Source organism: Photinus pyralis, unplaced genomic scaffold (genome assembly GCF_008802855.1).
Source record: "Photinus pyralis isolate 1611_PpyrPB1 unplaced genomic scaffold, Ppyr1.3 Ppyr1.4_LG4, whole genome shotgun sequence".
Taxonomy (NCBI): Eukaryota; Metazoa; Arthropoda; class Insecta; order Coleoptera; family Lampyridae; genus Photinus; species Photinus pyralis.
In genome coordinates this window covers 47,737,271-47,760,046 of record NW_022170511.1, presented here as the reverse complement: position 1 = coordinate 47,760,046, position 22,776 = coordinate 47,737,271, and the positions used below count along the sequence as shown (strand labels likewise).

The 22,776-nt window shown below is 36.1% G+C and overlaps 3 protein-coding genes across 7 annotated transcripts; 1 reads left to right on the top strand and 2 right to left on the bottom strand.

Moving 5' to 3' along the window:
• Positions 1-3,400: 3,400 nt before the first annotated feature.
• LOC116168359 (tetraspanin-9-like) lies at positions 3,401-4,920 on the top strand. 3 transcript variants are annotated; one of them, XM_031484150.1, is made up of 5 exons: positions 3,401-3,572; positions 3,619-3,813; positions 4,223-4,474; positions 4,521-4,637; positions 4,688-4,920. In XM_031484150.1, the coding sequence occupies exons 1-5, from the start codon at positions 3,411-3,413 to the stop codon at positions 4,733-4,735; spliced, it is 774 nt and encodes a 257-aa protein (XP_031340010.1). In that variant the 5' UTR covers positions 3,401-3,410; the 3' UTR covers positions 4,736-4,920. The 3 variants fall into 3 exon arrangements, with proteins under 3 accessions (XP_031340010.1, XP_031340009.1, XP_031340008.1); XM_031484149.1 differs by having other exon boundaries at positions 3,401-3,560; positions 4,521-4,920; XM_031484148.1 differs by having other exon boundaries at positions 4,521-4,920.
• LOC116168362 (transmembrane protein 272-like) lies at positions 4,611-11,773 on the bottom strand. Of its 2 annotated transcripts, XM_031484156.1 has the most exons (6): positions 10,732-11,773; positions 10,577-10,687; positions 10,404-10,526; positions 10,218-10,358; positions 10,077-10,133; positions 4,611-4,739 (listed from the first exon to the last, which is right to left on the bottom strand). In XM_031484156.1, the coding sequence occupies exons 1-6, from the start codon at positions 10,853-10,855 to the stop codon at positions 4,732-4,734; spliced, it is 564 nt and encodes a 187-aa protein (XP_031340016.1). In that variant the 5' UTR covers positions 10,856-11,773; the 3' UTR covers positions 4,611-4,731. The 2 variants fall into 2 exon arrangements, with proteins under 2 accessions (XP_031340016.1, XP_031340014.1); XM_031484154.1 differs by lacking the exon at positions 4,611-4,739 and having other exon boundaries at positions 8,938-10,133.
• Positions 11,774-11,926: 153 nt separating this feature from the next.
• On the bottom strand, positions 11,927-20,599 carry LOC116168357 (heat shock 70 kDa protein 4L). 2 transcript variants are annotated; one of them, XM_031484145.1, is made up of 9 exons: positions 20,270-20,599; positions 20,019-20,217; positions 19,788-19,971; positions 19,441-19,732; positions 14,619-15,211; positions 14,303-14,568; positions 13,980-14,115; positions 12,703-13,039; positions 11,927-12,599 (listed from the first exon to the last, which is right to left on the bottom strand). In XM_031484145.1, the coding sequence occupies exons 1-9, from the start codon at positions 20,383-20,385 to the stop codon at positions 12,242-12,244; spliced, it is 2,481 nt and encodes an 826-aa protein (XP_031340005.1). In that variant the 5' UTR covers positions 20,386-20,599; the 3' UTR covers positions 11,927-12,241. The 2 variants fall into 2 exon arrangements, with proteins under 2 accessions (XP_031340005.1, XP_031340006.1); XM_031484146.1 differs by having other exon boundaries at positions 14,351-14,568; positions 20,270-20,596.
• Positions 20,600-22,776: the final 2,177 nt, after the last annotated feature.

The window sequence follows — 22,776 nt, the reverse complement described above, 5'->3', positions numbered from 1 at the left end:
TTTTTGGTAAAAAACAGGCATTAGACGGACACTTTTTAATGGAAATGGCATCCTGTTTTTAATAACTTTCAATATAACGGAGAAACAGGTGGCAACGTTAGTTTTTCTTATGAGCGCCATTTTGAATTTTCACATTTTGAGATTACGTCTTTTTTGTCTTTACAACGATATATCACACACATGGTGATTCAGTATCATTTTTATTCATTATTTTTCCTAAAAATACAATTTTTAATTTTTTGAGAAGAGTGCTTCTCTGGCAATGCTGCAATGGATCAAACTGTCAAACTTTTGTTTACAACAAAAGAACGTTTTGTTTTTCCAAAGCACTCTTCTCAAAAAATTAAAAATTGTATTTTTAGAAAAAATGTAATACTGAACCACCATGTGCGATATACCTATCGTTGTAAAGAGAAAAAAAGACGTAATCCCAAAATGTCAAAATTCAATATGGCGCCCATAAGAAAAACTAAAGTTGCCACGTGTTTCTCCATCATCTTGAAAGTAATTAAAAACAAGATGCCATATTTGAAATCTCCAATAAAAATCAGAAATTTTTGGTTTTTTTGCGATATCTTTTAAACTATTGAAGATATTTCAAATTTCTTTTCAGATTTTTATTCAGCACGGAAATTTGCAACTTTGCCCCAATTTAACCAACTTTCTATCTCTTAAGATAAGTGAGATGCCCATAGTGGCACTCGAAAAATGGACACCGTGTATATCCCGTTTATCCATTACAAAAAACAAGTAAAAAGGTTTTCGTCCTAAGGCGAGTAACTTCAGCGCATTTTCCATGAATGATCAGTACTTCCCAAAAGGCCATAGCTATGTGCGCTGTGATTTTCTTTACTAGAGGCATCTATATGGTTAAAATTTCAAAGAATATCTCCATAAACAAAAAAGTTGGCATTTTACAGTCTGCGCATGCGTGGATTTGATGTTTACTACGTGCGATATGTTTGCTTTTCCTAATGACATTTGTAGTTTTCGATTTTTACTACATGTGATATGTTTTTCTTTACTAGAAGCATCTATGGTAAAAATTTCAAAGAAATATCTGGATAAATAAAGGAGTTGGCACTGACTGCGCATGCGCACATCTAATTTTTGCAATATCAGTTATTTTTCCTTTAACAGAAGCGTCTGATGTGGTTAAAATTTCAAAAAGATATCTCGATAAATAACATTAATGTGATGTTTACAATATGCGATACGTTTGCTTACACTAAAAGCAACTTTGGTTAAAATTTCAAAGAAATATCTCCATAAATAAGAAAGTTGCATTGCGCAGTTTAATTGTCAAGGACTCGGACAGACGGACGGACAGAGAAAGTGGCTGCAATAGCGCACCCAACCTCGTTAGAAAATGCGTTAACGATTTAAGACCCATCTGCGTTCTTCCTACCCTATCTAAAGTTTGAAAAAAATTAATGGAACAACTTAGAGCTAGTTTCCAATCCCAACAGTTCTCTACAGTCTGGATCTAGGCAGAGTTACAGTTCCAGTTCAGCCCTATACTTAGCGTTTCTGATGATACATGTGCCAGCGATCAGGGGTTGAGTTCTGTTCTGTTTGAACATTTTCGACACGCCAAGTCATGAGTTATTATTGGGTATTTTACACTAAGTTGGATTAGCGACTCTTACTAGTGGATACCAGGCCGTGTTGTACACGATGATAATGTGTCAGAGTTCTGTCAGGCGGCAACTGGTGTACCACAAGGCTATATTCTTGGACCATTATTACTTTTAATATATACATCTCATTCTCTTGTATTTGTTATCACTAGGGAGATGATACTCAAACTTTGATCCAAGGCTAATGCCGCCGTCAACTATGACCTTTCAGAAACTTATCAGACTTCGTTCGATCATGGACTAGTCATAAATCCGAGTAAATCAGCAGCAATTGTTTTTGGAATATAATACTATTCAAGAATAAGTTAAAAATTCATTCGATTAATTTTTGGAATTAAAAAGTATGAACGGGTGCGTTATATGTAAGTTAAGAGAACTGAACTGAAGGAATACTAGTTCAGTGTTAGAACTGGCCGAATCTAAGGTTAAGTGGTAGAACAGCCATTGAACTTCGCTCTAAAATCAATCCTTCTGTTAATGCGAATACACAACACGCAATAAAGATCATATTATTATTATTATAAATTTGGAAGATTACTGTGTAAAGTACAGAAATAGTAGCCCATTAGACCAGATAAAATTTTGATCTTCCGAAAATGTTTAAAGCAAAAAAAGTGACTTAAAACTATACGCTCATTAATTTCCAACGCCCTACATATGTGCAGGTACGAGGGTGAGAATCCTCCGCCTTCCCCTTCCACCTTTAACCCATAGGAGATGGGTATTTTTTCCTATCTATCATGTTGCAGACTGTCGTGCAAGAATGTTTATTGTAGTTGCTCACCGGGTTCCATAGGCTCAAAATAGGCAACCATAACATGCCCTTTCCGGTTTTGTGACAATTTTATTTACTGAAATAAACCCTGAACAAGAATGCGAAAATTGTATTTGGGAATCGAAAGAGCCCTTGGTTTTTGAAAATGTAAAAAAAATCTTTCTAGTCTTCTTTAACAGTTTCGGATTTATTCCCATTTCATTGAATTGATTTTTTCGCATTTTCTTTTTAGTAGTTGGCCATGAATTCAATTGTTATAAAATCATGGCCAACTACTAAAAAGAAAATCCGAAAAAAATAGTGCCAATTCAATAAAATAGGGAATAAGTCAGAAACTGTTAAAGATAGCTATATGAACATGTCGAGGAACATGTATTGCCAAAATATGCGCATTTCGATTCTTTATCTCATGCAATAGTCGGAAAATGGTCATTCCATTAAAAGTTTTTAGTCTTCTAAGTTTCATAAATTTGGATCTCCATAGGGGCGGTCGTAGGCAACTTAATTGTTGTTTAAGTGCACTCAAAGAAAGCCCTATTCATTATCTATGCACTGATTAAAATAGGTTGCCATGACTACAACAGTTTTCAAGTAATCAATTATCAAGGTACCATCTGCATCCGCCATTTTTTTTCTTAAAGTCAAAATAACTTAAAAACCATAAATGGCAGATATCGACATATGGGTATCAAAAGAACTGAAATTTCACGTAGAATCCAAAAATGCAATAAAAAATAGGGGTTGCCATTTAAAATAACGAAGTTACTATCTACTTCCGGTGTTTCCGGAAGTGCGGCCATTTTGAAAATATTTTACATCGATTCGGCCTTCAGAGTAACTCCTAAGTACAAATTTTCAAAAACCTACCTATTTTACGTTCCCAGAAACTTTTAACTAAAGCTCCCAAAAAAACACCCTGTATTTGACGCACGTATTTCAGTGAAAAATGAAGTTGGCATACGCTAAAATGAAGTTTCAACTTTCATTCGGCGAAGATGAATGCAATATTAGAAGGTGCCTCGTACGATTCAGTAGCCTCAGTCATATTCCCAAGAAATATATACCAAAGGCGAACTGCCCCACTACGCGGGGCGGAATGTAATCGGGAAGTGACACCGGTCAGCTTTTTTTTATGCCTGATTTCAGTGATGCTCCTAGTAAATTGGTCTTCATTACGGGTCAATTAACTAAAATATATTTTAGAGTACAGGGATAGGCGTAACTGCCGCTATGCTATGGGGCCTTGCGGTCAAAATTCCTTACGCACCGATCACCCGAGCGTACTTGACCATCGTTAGCGACGTTCTCAATTTCGGCGCGGGCTTGCTCAGTATTCCGTGCTTTTGGATTACTTATACATTGCACGGCTCGAATACGAGTAAAGCATTTTTGCCTTTAGTACGTATGGCTAGTGTGTCAACGAGGTCTAACTGCAGAATTGATTGGAAGGTCACGTCATTGGTCAACAGGGGTTAATACGCTAATAATGAAAGTCTCGTCCGCGAATAATTTCGAGGAACTATCCTTATCAAAACTGACCAGGAAGGTGCTGTCGCTTACCACACAAACTTGCCTTCCTGTTTTAGATAAATTGATAAGAAATGCGATACGACAGTTTTAGTGGGAAGTACTATTGATTGACTGAATAACTCAAAAAGCGCGATGTCACGCCCCACCCCCATGCCAAAACGCACCACTGCAACCAATCTCATTCAACATGCACCCGATGACCCACGCCAATTATGTTAAATAGCACGCGACCATGACCAATTCTAAATTTAATTGTGACGCCCACTACCTTTTCTAGGTAATTGCTTTATTTGGACTGTGCATAGTAATCCTGCTAGTAAGCGAGGGCATCAACTATGCCTATAAATTTGAGCCCGAATCGCAAACTCTAAACAGAACCCTACTTCAATCAATGCCCCTCTACACACGAAATATGCAGGTATTCAAGACATGGAACATGATACACAAACATCTGAGCTGCTGTGGAAGCACCTCGTATAAAGAGTGGGTGGGTTTACTTAAAACAATACCTAAATCCTGTTGCCTCCAAGTACGTACGTATCTTAATGGTCCCTTTCTAAACGAACGCTCTGTAGAATAGCTGTGACGACGGGAAAATGTATACTCAAGGCTGCGCTCATAAAATCGCCTTAGATATGATGAGGAGTCGTTCACTTTCGCTCGGTCTGACCGGAATATTAACTCTCGTTCACGTACGTGCCACAGCACTCAGCGGCTACGGCTATTTACAGCAATTTTCCAGATCGCTGGCCTGTGCATCACGTTCGTAATCTACATCGCCAGTAGCTAATATTCTTCAATGTAAAGAAAAATATTTATTACTCTCAAATAATATATCATACAAGCTGAAAACAAAAAAAAACAACAGTACATTATTTTTCTTCAATTACAGAAGAACTTTTCACTGACTATTGGAAGAAAGTTAAATATTCTGTAAATATCACAGATTCTTTTGGAAAGATGATTATACAGAGTGTCGAGTTTATAAATGATTACATGGGCATATTGACGGTAACCAAGTTTGAAACATGGCCATAAGGTCACACACCAGATTGATTTGTTTCAAGGAATGGAGGATTGAGGTACTTCTCTGCTACTTCAATGGCACAGTGACAATGTCTCATACAGGGTGTCAATTTTAAAACTTGAAGTCGGCCCTATTTTCCAAACTAAAGAATATTGAAAAAAAAATCCAGCCCCCCCCTCTTCAAAAATCCTAAATGGCAAACCCATACGTGTGACACATCGTTGCAAAGCTACTGAAAAATGCTTTCCAGTGGTACCAACAAAGTCAATATTCATTAAAGACAATTTAACAAAAATTTAATAATTACCTAACAAAAAAAAAACAAATGTTGACATTGAGGGATTTATGGCAAATTGGCCAAGAACTTCAACCTGAGCTGCTTCATTAAGCAATCTTGGTTGCTTTCTTTTTTTATTGATAACAGATCCCGTTTCTTCGAATTTAGCGACCAAATCTTGAACATAGGCATGGCTTAATTTTTATTTTTTTTTGTTAATTATTAAATTTTTGTTTCAGTAGCTTTCCAACGATGTGTCACAAGTATAGGGTTGCCATTTAGGATTTTTGAAGAGGGGGGCTGGGGGTTAAAGGGGAGTGTGGGGGGGGGGTTGTGACTCGTAACGTAATTCTGGTTACCCCTCGATACCCCCGACACGGTTTTGCGCAATTTTCAGTATCTTCTTTAGTTTGGAAAATATGGCCGATGCAAGTTTTAAAATTGACACCCTGTATAATGATGATGCTTACCATGGGTCAATCCATTAGGACAGGTTTGATTGGGATAGTCGTCACATTGAAGCAGACTTTCAATGCTCTACAAAATTATTTATAAATTAAAAAATAGAGCAATGTGGTAACGCGCCACCATTTCGTGGGTTGCAACCAGACTGCCATATGCAAGATTTTTTCCAGGGCCCGGTTACGACCAAACCAATGCAAAAAATATACAGGCTGTAACATTTAAAATCCGCTTTTAAGATATACTTCAAAATATTAACCTGGAAAAAGGATAAACCTCTATAAATTGAAATATGACCTTGCTTGCACTTTATTTATAAGATGGAAAATGTTTTAGGGGAGATTTTGGTACATTTGATATCCTTCTATAACTCCAGTGCAAAAAACGGTGTACAATTAACACACAATAATAATATTGAAGTATGGTGATATTTTCGTGTGGCAAAACATTGTTAGAAAGTTTCTGAACGCTCTCCTATTACATCAATAATATACAGGGTGGTCCAAATTTGTGGCTCACCATTGGGATTTTCGTAACTCGAGATATCACCGAAATAAAAATGTCAAATTTTATTTTTCTAACAATAGCATTGGAGATTAGGCTATTCATTGTTATCTGTAATGAAATTTACCTCTTTGGGCTTTGTCCGGCGTCATTAACACCTTCTTATAATTGGCTAATAATGTAATTTAATTAAATCTGACGTGCATACCAACATAGTTTTTCTTGACCTATCGAAAGAAAATATTATCACGATCGTTTCACTTCTATCGCATGTCGATAGCAACTTCTTATTTTAAATAGAACACCCTGTATTTTCGAAATCTACATGAAAATCTACGCCGTTTGATACCAATTTCCCTATACCCAGCATCAAAGGTTTTCAAGTTATTCGAGCTTTTGAAAATTGTTGATGTTTGACTGATATCCTTTTGAGTCCTGTATCTATGACTCCGTCGACTGGAATTTCAAACAGTATTCCAAAATCGACAGTACTCACTTGATGTTGCGTGACAATGATTTAAATTTTGATCGCCCTGGGTGTTTTAAAACTAACGGTCAACTTTATGTAACTTCAAACCTTAAAAAGTTGATTTTTTCAAATCTGTTATGCTTTCCGTTTTATTATAGATTTTCTAAAATTGTGACCGTTATGCATAATTTTCTTAGGAGGCCTTGAAATAAATGCGTTAGTAGATTATTAGCATTTGAGAATTTACATGAAGAAAACAACTGGTTTCAACATGACGGAGCGCCGGCTCATTCTATCTATGATTTGATCATGTTTTGAAAAAAACGGTGGCCACGTAGAACAAAACCTCAATTGATGTTTTTTTTTATATTGTCGTTTGTTATTATTACCTGTTTCTGTTTATGTCTTCTTTATTTAACTTTTTATTCATCTACCATCACACTCAACTATAACTATAAAAAGGTCTGACAAGTCTTCTAACGTTATTTCAAAGCTTCCTAAGAAAATTATGTATAAGGGTCACAATTTTAGAAAATCCAAAATAAAATGGAACGCATAACAGATAGGTAAACGGAATGTAATACTACATTGATGTAGAATTTTTTTCGATATTTGCAAAAAATAAAGCATGTATCATGGATGTATTAATAAAGTTGACCATTAGTTTTAAAACATCCTGTAAAAGAGCGATCAAAATTTAAATCATTGTCACGTAAAATCAAGTCAGTACTGTCGATTTTTGAATTTTGAAAAATCTTGAAAACCTTTGATGCTGGGTATAGGGAAATGTGGTATCAAACGACGTAGATTTCGAAAATGTAATAAAATACAGGGTGTTCTATTTAAAATAAGAAAGTTGCTATTGACATCAGGTAGAACCAAATCATGATAATATTTTCTTTTGATAGATCATAAAAAACTATGTTGGTAAGTAAATTTTCAGATTTAAATCATTAATGAAAACCTAAATACTGCTAGGTAACGGTCATGGTATTTGTCTATGACTAGTATAGATATTTCAAAATAAATCCAGCTCAACAAATGTCGAGTTAGAAAGACAGTTAAATTACCAAAATTGTGTACTTTTGTCTATTGAATCCAAATAACAAAAACAATGCATTTTTCAGATAACAAAAATGTAACTTCTTCATATGGAACACCCTGTATATTACTGCATAATGTGACAGCCTATTAAATTCCTTACAAAAGTTCTTAATCCACCATACCCATAACCAAGATATTTCAATTATTTTCATTTCGATGTAGTTAGCCATGAAAATAATAAAAATGCAATGAAGTTAATGCAACCCTAACTGTACTTGTAGTGACAAAACTGACATCAGCAATATTATGTTTGCACTTGTTCATAAAGTCTGTAATTTCCAATAATGGCCCACCACTTTGCAAAACATGATTTGCCCCCTGTGTCCCACAAATGTAACTTATTTTTTCCAATACCCTCTATACAATGCCATTCGGTAATAAGTAGCTCATAATGGACCTTTAATTATTATTACGTGAACAGTAGAACTCGCTCATTTTGCGCTTAACGACCCGTAATAAACCAAATTGTACCATTACAAATCATCAACTTGGAACCCTCCTGAAGGTCATGCATTCTTTGTTTTTTAAACAAAAGTACTCCATTGTTGGCAAAATTTAGAATTGGTGTATAAAAATAGCCTGTATATTTACCGGCCTACTGTTTTATACAAATCATAAATATCAAAACCGCTCTCTGTAACGGCCTATACATCTTTTATTTCGTGATCTAAAACAATCCGATGATCCCAAAGATATGATTAGAAGAAAATTGTGCGGCACTTTTGCAAACTTGTGGCTACAGCACCCGTTATCTTAGTGATCCTTGGATCACTAAAAATGTAATACCTTGTATACTACAATGTGAAGCTACGATTATTTTGCAAACTGATCAAAAATAGTTCAGTTAAGAATATTAAGAACTATATAGAGTATATACAGGGTGGGCCATTACATTAGTGTGTGGGTGGAAGATTGCGGGTTTATTAACGCCCATATTTAAAATTTATTGCTGAGGCATGTTGAAGGACTCTTAAGGGTACAACCTAAAAATATTTTCAACGAAATTGCAATTGTTATACAGGGTGATTTATATCAAAATGGAACCCCCTGTATATTATTACATATTTCGAACTACCAAATTTTTTTTATCGCATCAAATGTAGGATTTTATTTTATTTTACGACTCATTTTAGATATCATGTGTTATACATAGTCACACTAAAATTGACCAAGCAATCGAAATATGTAATAATATATAGGGCGTTCTATTTAAAGAAATACAACTTTGATATAAATCACTCTGTATACCAATTACAATTTCGGGGAACATTTTTTTAGGTTGTAGCCTTAAGGGTCCCTCAACATGCCCTACAATGAATTTTAAATATGCGCGTTAATAAACCTACAATCTTCCACCCACACACTAATGGCCCACCCTGTATATGATGGTCTACTAAAGGTAATGCAACTTGTGTGACTGTTAAATTGTTGATTATGATCGTTTTACAAGCAATCATGCCAAAGTTATAATGATACCTACTTTTGGTACACATTTCCTCACATAATCATACATTGTTCGTCCTACATATTTCTCTCTAAAGATTTTAAAATGCCCTACAGCCAACACATCATGTTTGGTTTGTCGCACGACGGACTTAGAAACAAAATATGCATTGAATTGTTCAAAAGAAATGTAAGATTAATTCTAAATGTTAGAATAATCTTAAAAGTGGAATGTCTCAGATTCTAGCCTCAGTAAGGGGATTGTTTTTAAATAAAAAGATAATTTCAGTCTCTTATCAGGTATAAAAGGTCAAACTAGGATTCTATGACATTGAACGTTGCACAGCTCTATGCCTTATGTTAGTAGGACGTTATTCTCTGCCATGTGTTGGATAGTAGTAATTAACAATCAATGACATTGACCATTAACTTCAAAAAGCGGTAAAGATGGAGCCTGCACTAGCCTGACAATTTTTAATGGAAGGCTCTATATAATTAAATGTTCCAACACGATTCAATCATTAGCAAATACTGTGCATTTATAATACAATTACAGCTTTACAAAAAGAAAGTATAATCGAAAATATTTGTGCTACATTCTCTTGTGCCGTGTTCCAACAACATCCCCATCTAAATCCCTTCAAACAGGACACCCTGTATGCTCACCATATTAAATTGAATGTCCCGTAATGGTCTATCATAAATACCTTAACACCTGTCACTATTAAATACAACGCTTGCAATACTTAACGAACATAAGCATACCGAGATAATGCCTAACAAAATATACACCGACGTTATCAGCCAGAATGCGAATAAATATAAACTCTTATTACAAAACCTACCGTCGAACGCATTTGGATCATAATTTGGCTCGAACTCCTTGTAAACCCACACGGAACCTGAAAAAAGAAAGTCGCTCGCAATTGATTAGCTATCGTCATTGAATAAGGAACCTGCATCTTATTCAATGCGGTTAAGTTTACCGATAATGAACCAGCCCAGCATGAAACAGTTGAGGAAGGTTTGCATTGGAGATTGTCGTAGCTGTTCTTCTTCCCTCTCCGTGTTGGTTTGGCGAACCCGAGACGATAGATGAAGTAACTGTTTTAAAATGCCGAAAATACCTACAACATCAACTTTCAGCGACATTAACACGGTTCTCAACTTACCTCCGACAAGTAAATATATCGGTATGTACTCCCCTTGCGGACATTCGTAAAGGTAGATTGATCCCATAACAATCATGCATATTGGAATGACAATAGTAACGCCTAATATTATCGTGCACCCAACTGCGAAAATATACACATAAAGTAGCCATCAGCACAACAAGAAAACCTACTCGTTCCTAACAGTATAATTAAAATATTCTTAAGAAACTCAAAGACGCCTTTACTAGTCCTTTGCGCTTCTCTCACCCTTCCGAACAACGAGTCGTACGACGGAGGAGGTGCTAAAAGTAAGCGTAAAAGACAATCCAAGTTAAACTTGTTCTACCGTTAGGATCGATGGCCTCCTCGTAAGTCGGAGGTTCGCCTCTTTCGTTGGAAGGTAAGTCGGTATTAAAAAAGTTATGGTGAAAAGGGGGTGCACCGTTTGGTGGGTTCTCTCCGCCAGACATCTGGACGGATATGTTTCATTAACATTCACAATGTTTGTTCTCAATTAAGCGTAATGTATTTTATGAAATGTGAGAATAACGCTTCTTGAATTTGTTATAAACAAAAATGGCATAATTCTGTTTAAAATGAAAATCAATATCTTCTTTTGACTTTTATACTAATGTTGAGGTTATGTTCTTCGAGAAAGGCGCCGACATCTACCGGCGAAATGTCAAGGAGAAAATGTACGATGTATAGGATGTAACAAAAGTTATGATTTGAACTTGGAATAAAACCGCAATTATCGTTGGAGTAAAAGCACTCATTGTTTGTTTTTGAAAATGTAATATAATTTATTTAATGAAATAGTTTATTTATTAGTTTCATTTTCTCTTGTATTTATTTATTTATCCTATGTAAAGTACCGATTCTTGCAATAGAAATAGTCTTTGTATAAATGTGTTACCCCAGCAATAATCCCATGTTACATGGCAATCAATATATATTTATTTTTATTAATTTACACAAAAAAAACGAATTTTGAACGCCCACCTATTCATAAATTTGCCCAGTTTTGCATGATCAATAAATTTAAGGAAAGGTTTGCATTAAAATAATCAATAAAATTTGTCACCCTTAGCTTATTCAAATGGACGTCTTAATGATAGATTTAATAATGTACATTAACATTTATTATTATTTACTGTACGCTACATGGAGTGTAACAATACAATCTGTGAAATACGGAGGAATGATTAAAACGCCAAAAAGCACAATCGACATATACGTACAGCTCGCAATAATACTTTCCGAATTGATAAAGTTGACGGTTTACCATTTTTTAAGAGAACGTGCCAAAGGTAAAATGAGCGCATCATGTACCTACACTACCAACTGTGATTGTAGGCATTTCGATTTTAATTGCTGTACTGCTAGGGATGATTTCGATTAGCGGGTTACACCACGTATTTTTCATACAAGAATCCGTTTTGAAGTTAGAAGTACTTTTAGACGTTATGCTCGGATTAATGTTGATAGGCGAAGTGATTTTTGGAGGCGTAGCATTAGTGCCGTGTATGAAAAAGTCAAGGGAAGGATAAGGATTTTATTAATCCGAAATTACACCGGGTTTAAACAAAACAAATTATCTCGTGTTGCTCCAATGATTTAGTTGGAATGAAGCGTGTAAATAAAATTGTCTAACTAAACGTACATCCCATACATTCTTAAATATTAATTACTGCATTAGATTTGTGAATAAAGGAGGAGGTGCGGAGAGTTTTGTTAAACCTTTTGTTATACGCATTTAAAGTATCACATAAATACTGCTACAGGGAAAAATAGAAAAAATATGCGCGCAATTCCAAAAAGTATACAAAACTCGCGAAATTTAATAAATAATTAATTTACGACGCCGACCACTCCATATTTTCCTCTTGTGTGCTATTTTGTGTGGGTTGCTCGTGATTTGCATTACTGTGATGTTTTTGTTCCTTATCGACACCGTCAGTATTGTTCTCTTTCGATTCTTTAGGTGGAGATTCCGGTTTCGGCACTGGTTTATTTACAATCGGCGAGACAGTGTTTTCGAAATTCGAGCGCTCTTGCCTTATTTGCGCAACTGTAATCGGAGGAGGTAAGAATTTCGGGGTACCGTTTAATTGCGTCCGCGCCTGCTCCAACCATTTGTAATTTTGCATCACAGCCTGTTCAACTTTCTTGATCTCTTCATCGTTAATGTGAGCAAATTTTGGATCTTTGGCCCTGAAATATCAAAAGTTACTCTTGAGCCTGATCAAGTAACGAAAACTGAAACACGTTTCCGTTTTCGTTACACATTTGAACGATCACAGCTGGTTATAAATACCTAAATTGCTCTACGACTTTGTTGGCCAATTGTAATGACCGAGCGAATTCTTCTATAATCGTAGGTCGTAGCTCGTGCTCCAAACGGCGCACTTGTATCGGTTCGCCTTTAGCTTTTAATTCGGTTAATTTATCTTGATATACTTGTCTATTGCAATCTTCGCCTTCTTCGTACAGCCAATTTTCCATATCGTCCAACTGCTGAATGAGATTATCACGATCTGCGTCCAAGATGAACGATGCCAATTCGTCCTCAGATGACAGTTTTCCACGAAGCTCGTACACATATTCCTCAAGGGCATTGCGGGCGTCCGCGCGTTCCTTCTCCTGACGATCGGCTGAAAATTTCAAGGCATACATTTGCATATTTTTATTTATTGTAGCCAGCAAAAAAAATATGCACACAATATGAATGGTCAAATCAGAAGATGTGTGAGGGAGATAAAGATTCTACCACTCATATGGCTTCACTAATAATATGCTTGTTTCCCTTCCAGTTACGAATAGTGAAATATAGTTCAATGATTCAAACTAATTAATATGACTGCCATAGAAACATAGCACGCCGAGAGAGATAGTGCAAGGGGGATTTCTGTCACTGCCACTCATTGGGAAAGTGATCATTAATATAAATTCAAAACATATCAAATAGGCTGCTCTCTGCATGCGCGAGAGTGGGACAGACATCCTTAAACCATATATTACATGCGACTGCTAATTGTAACTAAAATGTCAAGGACATCGCCTGGGTATGTGAGTATCAGGGTAAACGAGTCTGTCCATCTGACCTATGAATATAAATGTATAGTGGATTGGGTTGGTAGAACAGCCTTGGCTGAAACCCCGCCCACTCAAAAAAAAGGTAAAATAAAATAATAGTATATTAAGTAACAAGAGATTAAAGAGTTGTTGTTCCTGAGAGAATGGTTTAATCACGGAGTGTACCGTATCGTTTGGGACGCTTTCTATTGGCCAGTTTGGAATTTAGATCCAATATGGCGACTGAAATCAACGACCAATCAAAAACGAGATACCCTATTGTCGCCACTGTACCCCTCTCTCTCGGATCACGCTGCCCGACGGAGCGCACGGTCCAGTATAATTATAGTTCAGTGTGCCCTTCAGAAAAAAATTTGTCATTTAAAAGTAGACATAGGGAAAACATTACACATAAATCCCTATGTCTACTTCTTAATAAATATCACTCATCTCTCAATACTACTACTATATGATTTGCATATTTATGGTGACTCATTAAATATGTTAACTTCACAGTACCTGCGATCATTTTAAACTCCTGCTCGGTGTACTGATTGATTTCAACCTGCGAAAATCCAACAGTAAGCGACTCGATTGGTAATTCGGTACTTTTGACCAGCTGCTTCTTCTTTTTCTCCTTCTTCTCCTCCCCCTCCTAAATAAAAAAAAGGCGAATGAATACAAAATTTAACCAAATTTGTACGCTGGCCACGAAATGAATTTAAAAAGTGGGTGCATAAAAAACAAAAGTGGGATTGTGCGGCAAAGAAACGTTACACTAAACAAACTAAGAATAAATGGGACTGAAAAACGCCAGGCCAGCGCCAGGTTCAATAGCGTACCCGGCTGAACCAGGCAGATATTTTCTTCGTCCAGCCCGATGATCCTACCTCAGGTTGGCCATTGCTTGTCTCATTCTGAGGTGCTTCGGTACTCTCGTTAACCTTTTCGTTCTGTTCTTCTACCACTTCGGCTTCTGCTTCCTTACTTTCGATTAGAGATGCGCTCGATATATACATTATTCCGTGAAGATTCACACGAGCTTTCACTTTCACCTTCTGGGATCTTCCGTCCGCGGTCGGGTGTATATCGCGAACAGTCCACATACCTAAAACAATCCGTTTAGAGTACGAATAATAACAAGTTACGCCGCAGTACCAATATTACGATCCGGATAAGGAATGTTACCGGTGTAAGATGCGCGTATTGAGAATGGCTCTCTGCGATAGAAAGTCAACATCTTTGAGAAGGGAACGGAATGGTTGATGGGGAAAACTTCAATTTCCCCGGAAGATTCTCCATCGCTGCTTGCGTCCCACGATAAGCTAATCGGATAGTTTTGGGTGTCGGTAACGTTAAATTCACGCACTCGAACTGCAGGCGACAGCATCGCGCATTGAAGGGCGCATCCGCGACTTACGGCTTCATCCTGATTAAGAGTGGTACTGGCAGTTCGATGGAATACCTTTTCTATCAGGGATTTAATCGCCGGAATTCTGGTAGACCCGCCCACCACTTCCACAGAATGTATGTCCTCCAAAGCCAAACCTGACTGCTCCAGACATTGACGCAGAGTCACCTCGACACGTTGAAACAGTGAGGTGCACATTGCCTCCATATCGGCGCGCTTTATTTCGCTGCGTACGTCCTTATCCTCCATAAAGCATTCGATATTTAATGGTAAAGTGGTGGAATTGGCGGACATTTGTTTTTTAATCTTTTCCACCTCGGCGAGTAAACGAACGAAAGCCCTTAAAAAAATTCTCCGAATTAGAATTTTATTTCGTGTTGCGCACAGAAGGCTGCCAAGGTAAAAAGTTGGGTTGGCTTTTGGGAATAGTTCTCAAGCAAATCCTGAGACTCTTTCATACTCAAATAACTTGATTGGTCATCTATCACGCGCAACCCAATCATATGATTAATAAACAGTTTCAAACCAATATAGACAACAAGCGACAAACACAGACAGACAAACAGAAGGTCCAAATGACCCAAATTTAATCAGATTACCCGAGCTATTTTTAAAGAGAGGTATACCGAGTCTCGCCGTTTAACTGCTACTTAAGAGAGTCAGAGCTACTCAAAACGTCCTCCAGACTGATCGCGGTGGAAGCAAAAGTGATGTGATCTGACAACTAATGATTTCGCATTTTAACGGACCGTGTCAGGTCAGGTGGCCTTACAGTAGCTCCAAAGGTGCAACTAACGGCGACCGCGTCCCTAAGCTGAAATATTAGCGGTCATGACGAGCCTCATCGCTCTGTTGCACAAAAAAGAACAGATCCAGTCATGGCAGACACCTCTGATAACTCTATAATTGCGCATCTGATCTCTAATTTACCCATCGTCGTATCTTCTGTGGTTTCCAAGATCGCCATGATATATACTTATCTTGGACACTGTGTATTTTCTTAGTTAAGAGAGGTACAGAAAAATGTTTATTATCAAAGTTTCTTTATAATTAATGGAATAATCTGCTGTTTTCAAAATAAGTAAAAAAGTTATTGGACCCACCTCGTTTTTTAAAAGAAATTTTAAACTCAAAGGATAGGATATTAATTCTCTTTTCAAAAATATTTCAAAAAATTCAGTATTGATTAAAGATTTTTAAAAATTCGAAAATCTTAAAAACGTATTTTTTTGAATCATTTAAACTTTTTTAAAAATTTGTTTTTAATCCTTCCAAGTTTTTTGAATCACTTGAATCTTTTTTGAACACCATTACTTCCTAAAGGTGGTCCAAAATTTGTCTTTGACTACGCCACTGAATTCTACATACAAATATCTAAAATATGATAACATCTTGCAAGTCTCTAGCGGAGATACATTGCAGTCTCAACCAAAATAGGACACACCTATACACTTGACTAATAAAATACACATTTGTTTTTCCTAATGTCATATACTGAAAATTCACAGAAAACTAAGTTTTGAAAGGTGTTGCAAAACTTTTTTAAGGTAGGGTAGCTTCATTGCTATTATGCGACCTTTGAGCAAATCTTAATGCAAAAAATGTTTTCACTACGCCACTGGATTCTACGTCAAAATATCCAAAAAGTTTTTTCAAATTTTTAATCTTACATGAGTAGTAAGATATGATACTCAAAAAGTTAAACTTTTCGTTTTCACTCTATGTCTTGAAAGTTATAACTTTAAGCATACGGCTCGCCTCACTTATTTAACTTAGTTGAAGGAATACAAAAAACAGAAGTTTATAGAGATACAAACAAGAGATAGCATATAACTTCGCATCATTTGACTGCTAACAAGATCTGCAGAAATGATTGCAGGTAGTTCGAGAATATTGCTGAAAATGTGATGGCCCTTATGAAATTGAGGAGCAATTACTGAGGCTCCAAGGTCAAAAAAGTCGGGGACCTTTGCTCTAGGTAATTAGTTACATAGTTCGCGCCTGTGCGAGGTGAGGAGGCGCAGAGGAGGTGGGGAGCTGGACCCTTTCAACTTGCTCTTGTAATATTCTTTTTACAAGTCTTATGCTGTGTAACAATGTAAATAATAGAAACTATCTTAACTACAGAATGCCACGGAGGAATACCAGATACTATACAGGGTGTTTTTTGAGAGCGCTAGTTAAACGTTTCTGGGAAAGTGAAATAGGTAGGTTTTTGAAAATTTGTACTTAGGAGTTACTCTGAAGGCCGAATCGATGTAAAATATTTTCAAAATGGCCGCACTTCCGGAAACACAGGAAGTAGATAGTAACTTCGTTATTTGAAATGGCAACCTCTATTTTTTATTGGATTTTTGGATTCTACGTGAAATCTATGGTTTTTAAGTTAATTTGGCTTTAAGAAAAAAATGGCGGATGCAGATGGTACCTTGATAATTGATTACTTGAAAACGGTTGTAGTCATGGCAACCCATTTTTATCAGTGCATAGGCTTTCTTTTAGTGTACTTAAAAAAAAGTTAACTTGCATACGACCGCCCCTATGGAGATCCAAATTTATGAAGCTTCAAGGACTAAAAACTCAGTTTTTTTAAATGGAATGACCATGTTCTTAATATTGCATGAGATAGAGAATCGAAATTGGCATATTTTGATATTACATGTTCCTATCTATAGCTATCTCTAACCGTAGCTAACGTATTCCAATTTTATTGAATTAACTATTTTTTTCGGATTTTCTTTTTAGTAGCCGGCCATGATTTTATAACAATCGAATTTTAAACAAATGGAATTGTTGCCAAAACAGATACCACATTACCTTTTTGAATTTTCAGACCTATACGTTGTTTAAGAAATTCAGTTGAACGACTGTCTAGATTTCTCAAAAATTTTTCGTCCTATATCCTTAATAAATGACTTATTTAGACTAGAATCAATGATATTAAAGAATCCTTTCCTTGACTTGTTTAAAATTCGATTGTTATAAAATCATGGCCACCTACTAAAAAGAAAATGCGAAAAAAAAGGCATCAATTCTGAGATCAATTCAATGAAATGGGAATAAATCAGAAACTGTTCAAGATATCTACAGGAACATGCCAATTTCGATTCTCTATCTAATGCAATAGTAAGAAAATGGTCACTTCATTAAAAAAAACTGAGTTTTTAGACTTTGCAGTTTCTTAAATGTGGATCTCCATAGGGGTGGTCGTACACAACTCAACTTTTTTTAAGTACACTAAAAGAAAGCCCTATGCATTCTCTATGCACTGATAAAAATGGGTTGCCATGACTATAACCGTTTTCAAGTAATCGATTATCAAGGTACCATCTGCATCTGCCATTTTTTTTCATAAAGTCAAAATTACTTAAAAACCATACATGCAGATATCGACATATGGGTATCAAAAGAACTGAAATTTCACGTAGAATCCAAAAATGCAATAAAAAATAAGGGGTGCCATTTAAAATAACGAAGTTACCATCTACTTCTGGTGTTTCCGGAAGTGCGGCCATTTTGAAAATATTTTACATCGATTCAGCCTTCAGAATAACTCCTAAGTACAAATTTTCAAAAACCTACCTATTTTACTTTCCCAGAAACGTTTAACTAAAGCTCCCAAAAAACACCCTGTACTGCATTCATTATAAGAAGGTAGTAGATGGCGCTGTGTTTAACGATAGACACACACAGGATAAATATAAAACGGCACCAAATTTGAAAAATATGAATAAAACAAAAGATTTCACGTTTGGATCACTGAAATTGACAGCTGTCAGTTCGACAGTTTGGTTCCTCCCGTGTGCATTTTGTTAATTTTCAAAAATTCACTTAATTTTCCTGGAAGCAGTTGGGTTTAGGGAAATTCATTAACCAGTTTTAGGAGAAATCAATCCGAAAAAATAATTCACATTTTTGAGAACAAAAAAAATTGGCTCGATCCCAGGGTTGGCAAAACGAAAAACCCATTTAAAAAACCCACAGGGTTTTTGTGTCAAAAACCCACCCAACGACCTATACAAAAACCCAACACAAAAACCCATACAAAAGCCCAAAGAATTTGAGACACAAAATGAGACAAAATCGAGATAATTTTTATATAGTATTTAATAACAAAATATAATGTAGTTTACTTGGAAACAGACAGGTAACTACCCATAGATCAGTCTTACATTATTGTTCCTAAGTTTCAAAAAAATTTACATTAAAATATAAAATTCAAAACGGCTTATTCATTAGGAACAAAATAATAATTAAAAACCTAAAGCAATTTTTTCTCTTTTTTAAAGTGACTCATTTTTATTATTTTATTTTAATTCACATATCAAAAAGAAACACGCTAAAACACTCCTTCTACTTTTATTACAACACTTAACCAAAAACGACCAGTCTAAGTTCAAAATTAATGTTATTTTTCTATAATTTGAGGTTAGAGTTCCGGAATTTCGACAAAGACCCAAACACCCAAGAAAAACACAAAAACCCCAACACAAATACCCAAAACCCCACCCAAAGCATACAAAAACCCACATTTTTGCCAACCCTGCTCGATCCCCCCAATTTACTTACCTTGCATTGGATTTAGCATCAATTCGATACTTGGTTTGAAACTCTTTACAAAAATAATCCGCTAAAATTAAGTCGACATCGCGGCCGCCCAAATGTGAATCGGCGGTGGTCGCCAGCATACGCAACTTCCCCTTATTGAACGCGCACGCCGACACCTGCAGAGACGCGTGACCGCAGTCGACAAACACGACGTTACGAGGCTTTTCGTCCGGTCCGGGCAGATCCTGTTTATAAATGCCATACGCCAGGGCGGTCGCCGTAGTTTCGTTAAAAAGTCGTAACACGTTCAGACCTAGAAACCGCACCGACACTCAAAGTGGCACCACCGACGTTTGCCGCGTACTTACCGGCGATGCAAGCTGCGTCTAGTAGAGCTTTACGCTCGTTATTTGTAAAATACGACGGAACGGAGATCACACAGTCATTTACTGGAGTTTGTAAAGCTGTGGCGGATGTGTCTTTTAATTTGGTCAGAAGCATAGCTAAGCATTGCTCTGGCGAGAATACTTGATCTTCATTTAAATAATTTACCTTAAAGATCCCAAAATTAACTTGAATTAAGAATGATTGGTACTCACTTTAATTCCGGCACCTCCAGAGGCAGTTTCTATAACAGTAAACGGTAGCAGTTGCATTTCTCTTTGTACCTGAGGATCATTAAATCTTCTTCCCAGTAGACGTTTCAATCCATAAACGGTATTTCGCATATTCGTAATTTGTTGATTTTTAGCAGCGACACCTAAGATACGGTTCTTTCCCGAGAAGGCGATGTAAGATCTATAAGACGAAAGTGAAAGACAAGCGCAAAGATTTTCATAGATTTACTTACGGTGTGGCCCTCAAACTGTAATCATTCGCTATAGTTTCGATCCCTCCTGCCTTTGCAACTGCTACATAGCAAGATTCGTTGCCAAAGTCAATACCAATTACAGACATTGCAGCCATGACAAAAGTTTTTTGAAATGCTCCTTAAAAACGATTATTTAAAAAGAAATTAAAAACAACGTCCGTAGATAAATGCGAATGGAATGAGATGAATCGCAATTATGTTGTAACACGTTTTTTTAAACGATTTTAACACAATGTGCTCGGCTACCGGTACAGAAGTGAGAAGATACTTGTCAAGTGAAGTTTGTTTTAAAAACCAGTCGCGTAGCCAACTTCACTCTTTCTAGAATTTTCCTTAGGAATTTTTCCGATTTTCGGTTTCTGCGCACACACTAATGTATAGGATGTGTCGGAAGTGTTTATACAAGGTGCTAAAATGATTGAATTCATTACAAGTGCATTTATTAGACTACATTTTATAAAAATACCGCAAGCTGCCCAAAAAAGAAAATTCCTTATTATCATCTGCTAGTTGTACTAGTACAATGATGGTACCTTCATTGACGTAGGCAACTTATCGTACATATTACAAAATCGAACTTGAATTACACGTTATCGAGGGCATCAGGTCATAGGGGCGTATACGTCATTTATTAGAAAATTTTTTACGTTCAATTGGTTATGCTGTTGTGCTGATGCTCTCGATATATTATACACGTTAAGTGAAAATTAAAAACCTCCCGTCACCAACATTAAAAAACTTCAGTTCACATTTGAGTAAAACATTAAAAGCGCCTTTTCTTCTTGTAAATAATATAACATGGAGAAAAAGTATTTTAAGCAAAATATTTGTGAAACTTTTTTGTCACTTCTAGTTGACTTTCTCGGCAGCTTTTAAAAATAGTTATTAATAAAATCATTATAATAATGACAGAACAAACTACTGCCTACCAGAGCTGGCCAGTATTCGATTTTGTAAATACGTTTTAGTATTCAAATCCTTTAAAGTATTCAAATACTTTGTAATTAAATACTTTTATGGAAGCAGTATTTGTATTTGTACCTCAAATACTTTCACAAATATTTAGTATTCGAATACTTCGCAAAGTATTTGGAGACTTCGTAAAGTATTCAAATACTTCGCAAGGTATTTGAATACTGTGAGAAGTATTCGAATCCTTCGCATAGTATTTGAATACTTAACCTTCCCTTTTTACCCTGCTTTTTACCAAAAATCGACTACTCCAAAATTTCTCGGGAAAACACTTTTTCTTATTAATTTTGGTGCGTAGAATCCAAAACAATTCGTACTTTTTCGATCAGACTTCTCAATCAAAAGTTATAGACTAGAAACCAATTTCGAAAGAAAATTTAAAATTTTGAACTAGTAGCCCAATCTTGAAACTGTTTGAAATTATGGATTCTACAGGCCACATTCTATGAGAAATTTTTTTTTCCGGGTCGATCTGAAACAATTTTTTTTTGCGAGCTTCAAAAAAAGCAGTGTATAACCTTCCTTTTTTACCAAAAATCGACTACACCAAAATTTCTCGGGAGAACACTTTTTCTTATTAATTTTGGTGCGTAGAATCCAAAACAATTCATACGTTTTCGATTAGACCTCTCAATAAAAAGTTATGGACAAAAAACAAATTTCGAAAAAAAATGCAAAGGGCTGTAACTTTTGATCTAGTAGCCCAATCTTCAAACTGTTTGAAATTATGGATTCTACGGGCCAAATTCTATAAGAAATTGTTTTTTCCCGGTCGATCTCAGACAATTTAAACAATGTTATTACCTTAATCAAGTAATGCAGGTCCGAATGTGAGGTTACTTGGTACATGCCAGGGGCGTCGCTAGGAAATTTTCCAGGAGGGGGGGGGCAGCGTGAGATTTTTATTGAGGTTTTAATGGGGCAATTTGGGAACATATATCTATTATATACCTATATAAATTCTAATTCTATAACGTAAATGTATTTTCACAAACGGACGTATGTATACAAATACATATAAAAATAATACGAAATTATCGCAAACACATTCGACGTGGATTGCTTGCAAAAATTTCTACAGTTTGGTTTATATAATAATCTTGATTTTTGAAAATCATATCACGATGAACACTCATCATAGCCAAACCATCAAGACGGGCTTGTCCCATGGTACTTCTTAGCCACGTCTTTATCCTCCTTAGTCCACTAAATGACCGCTCCACCGTACATGTTGTGCACGGCAGACAAACTAAAATCTGCAGAGCTGTTTTAATTTGCGGAAAGAACTCGTCTGCCTCTTTTAAAACATCCACCACGGTCAACTCGTCGATCGTTGTATCCGCTTTATTCGCCCATAGATTTCGCCAAAGCTCTATTTCACTCGAAATGTTAGGAAGGTTATAAATGTGATTTTAGATAAAATCATATAAACTGCACATGTAAACGTGGACCGTGGTAAGTATATCACACGTTTTTATAAGCAAGGTTCTGTAATTTTTGTGTTCATTTTTCAT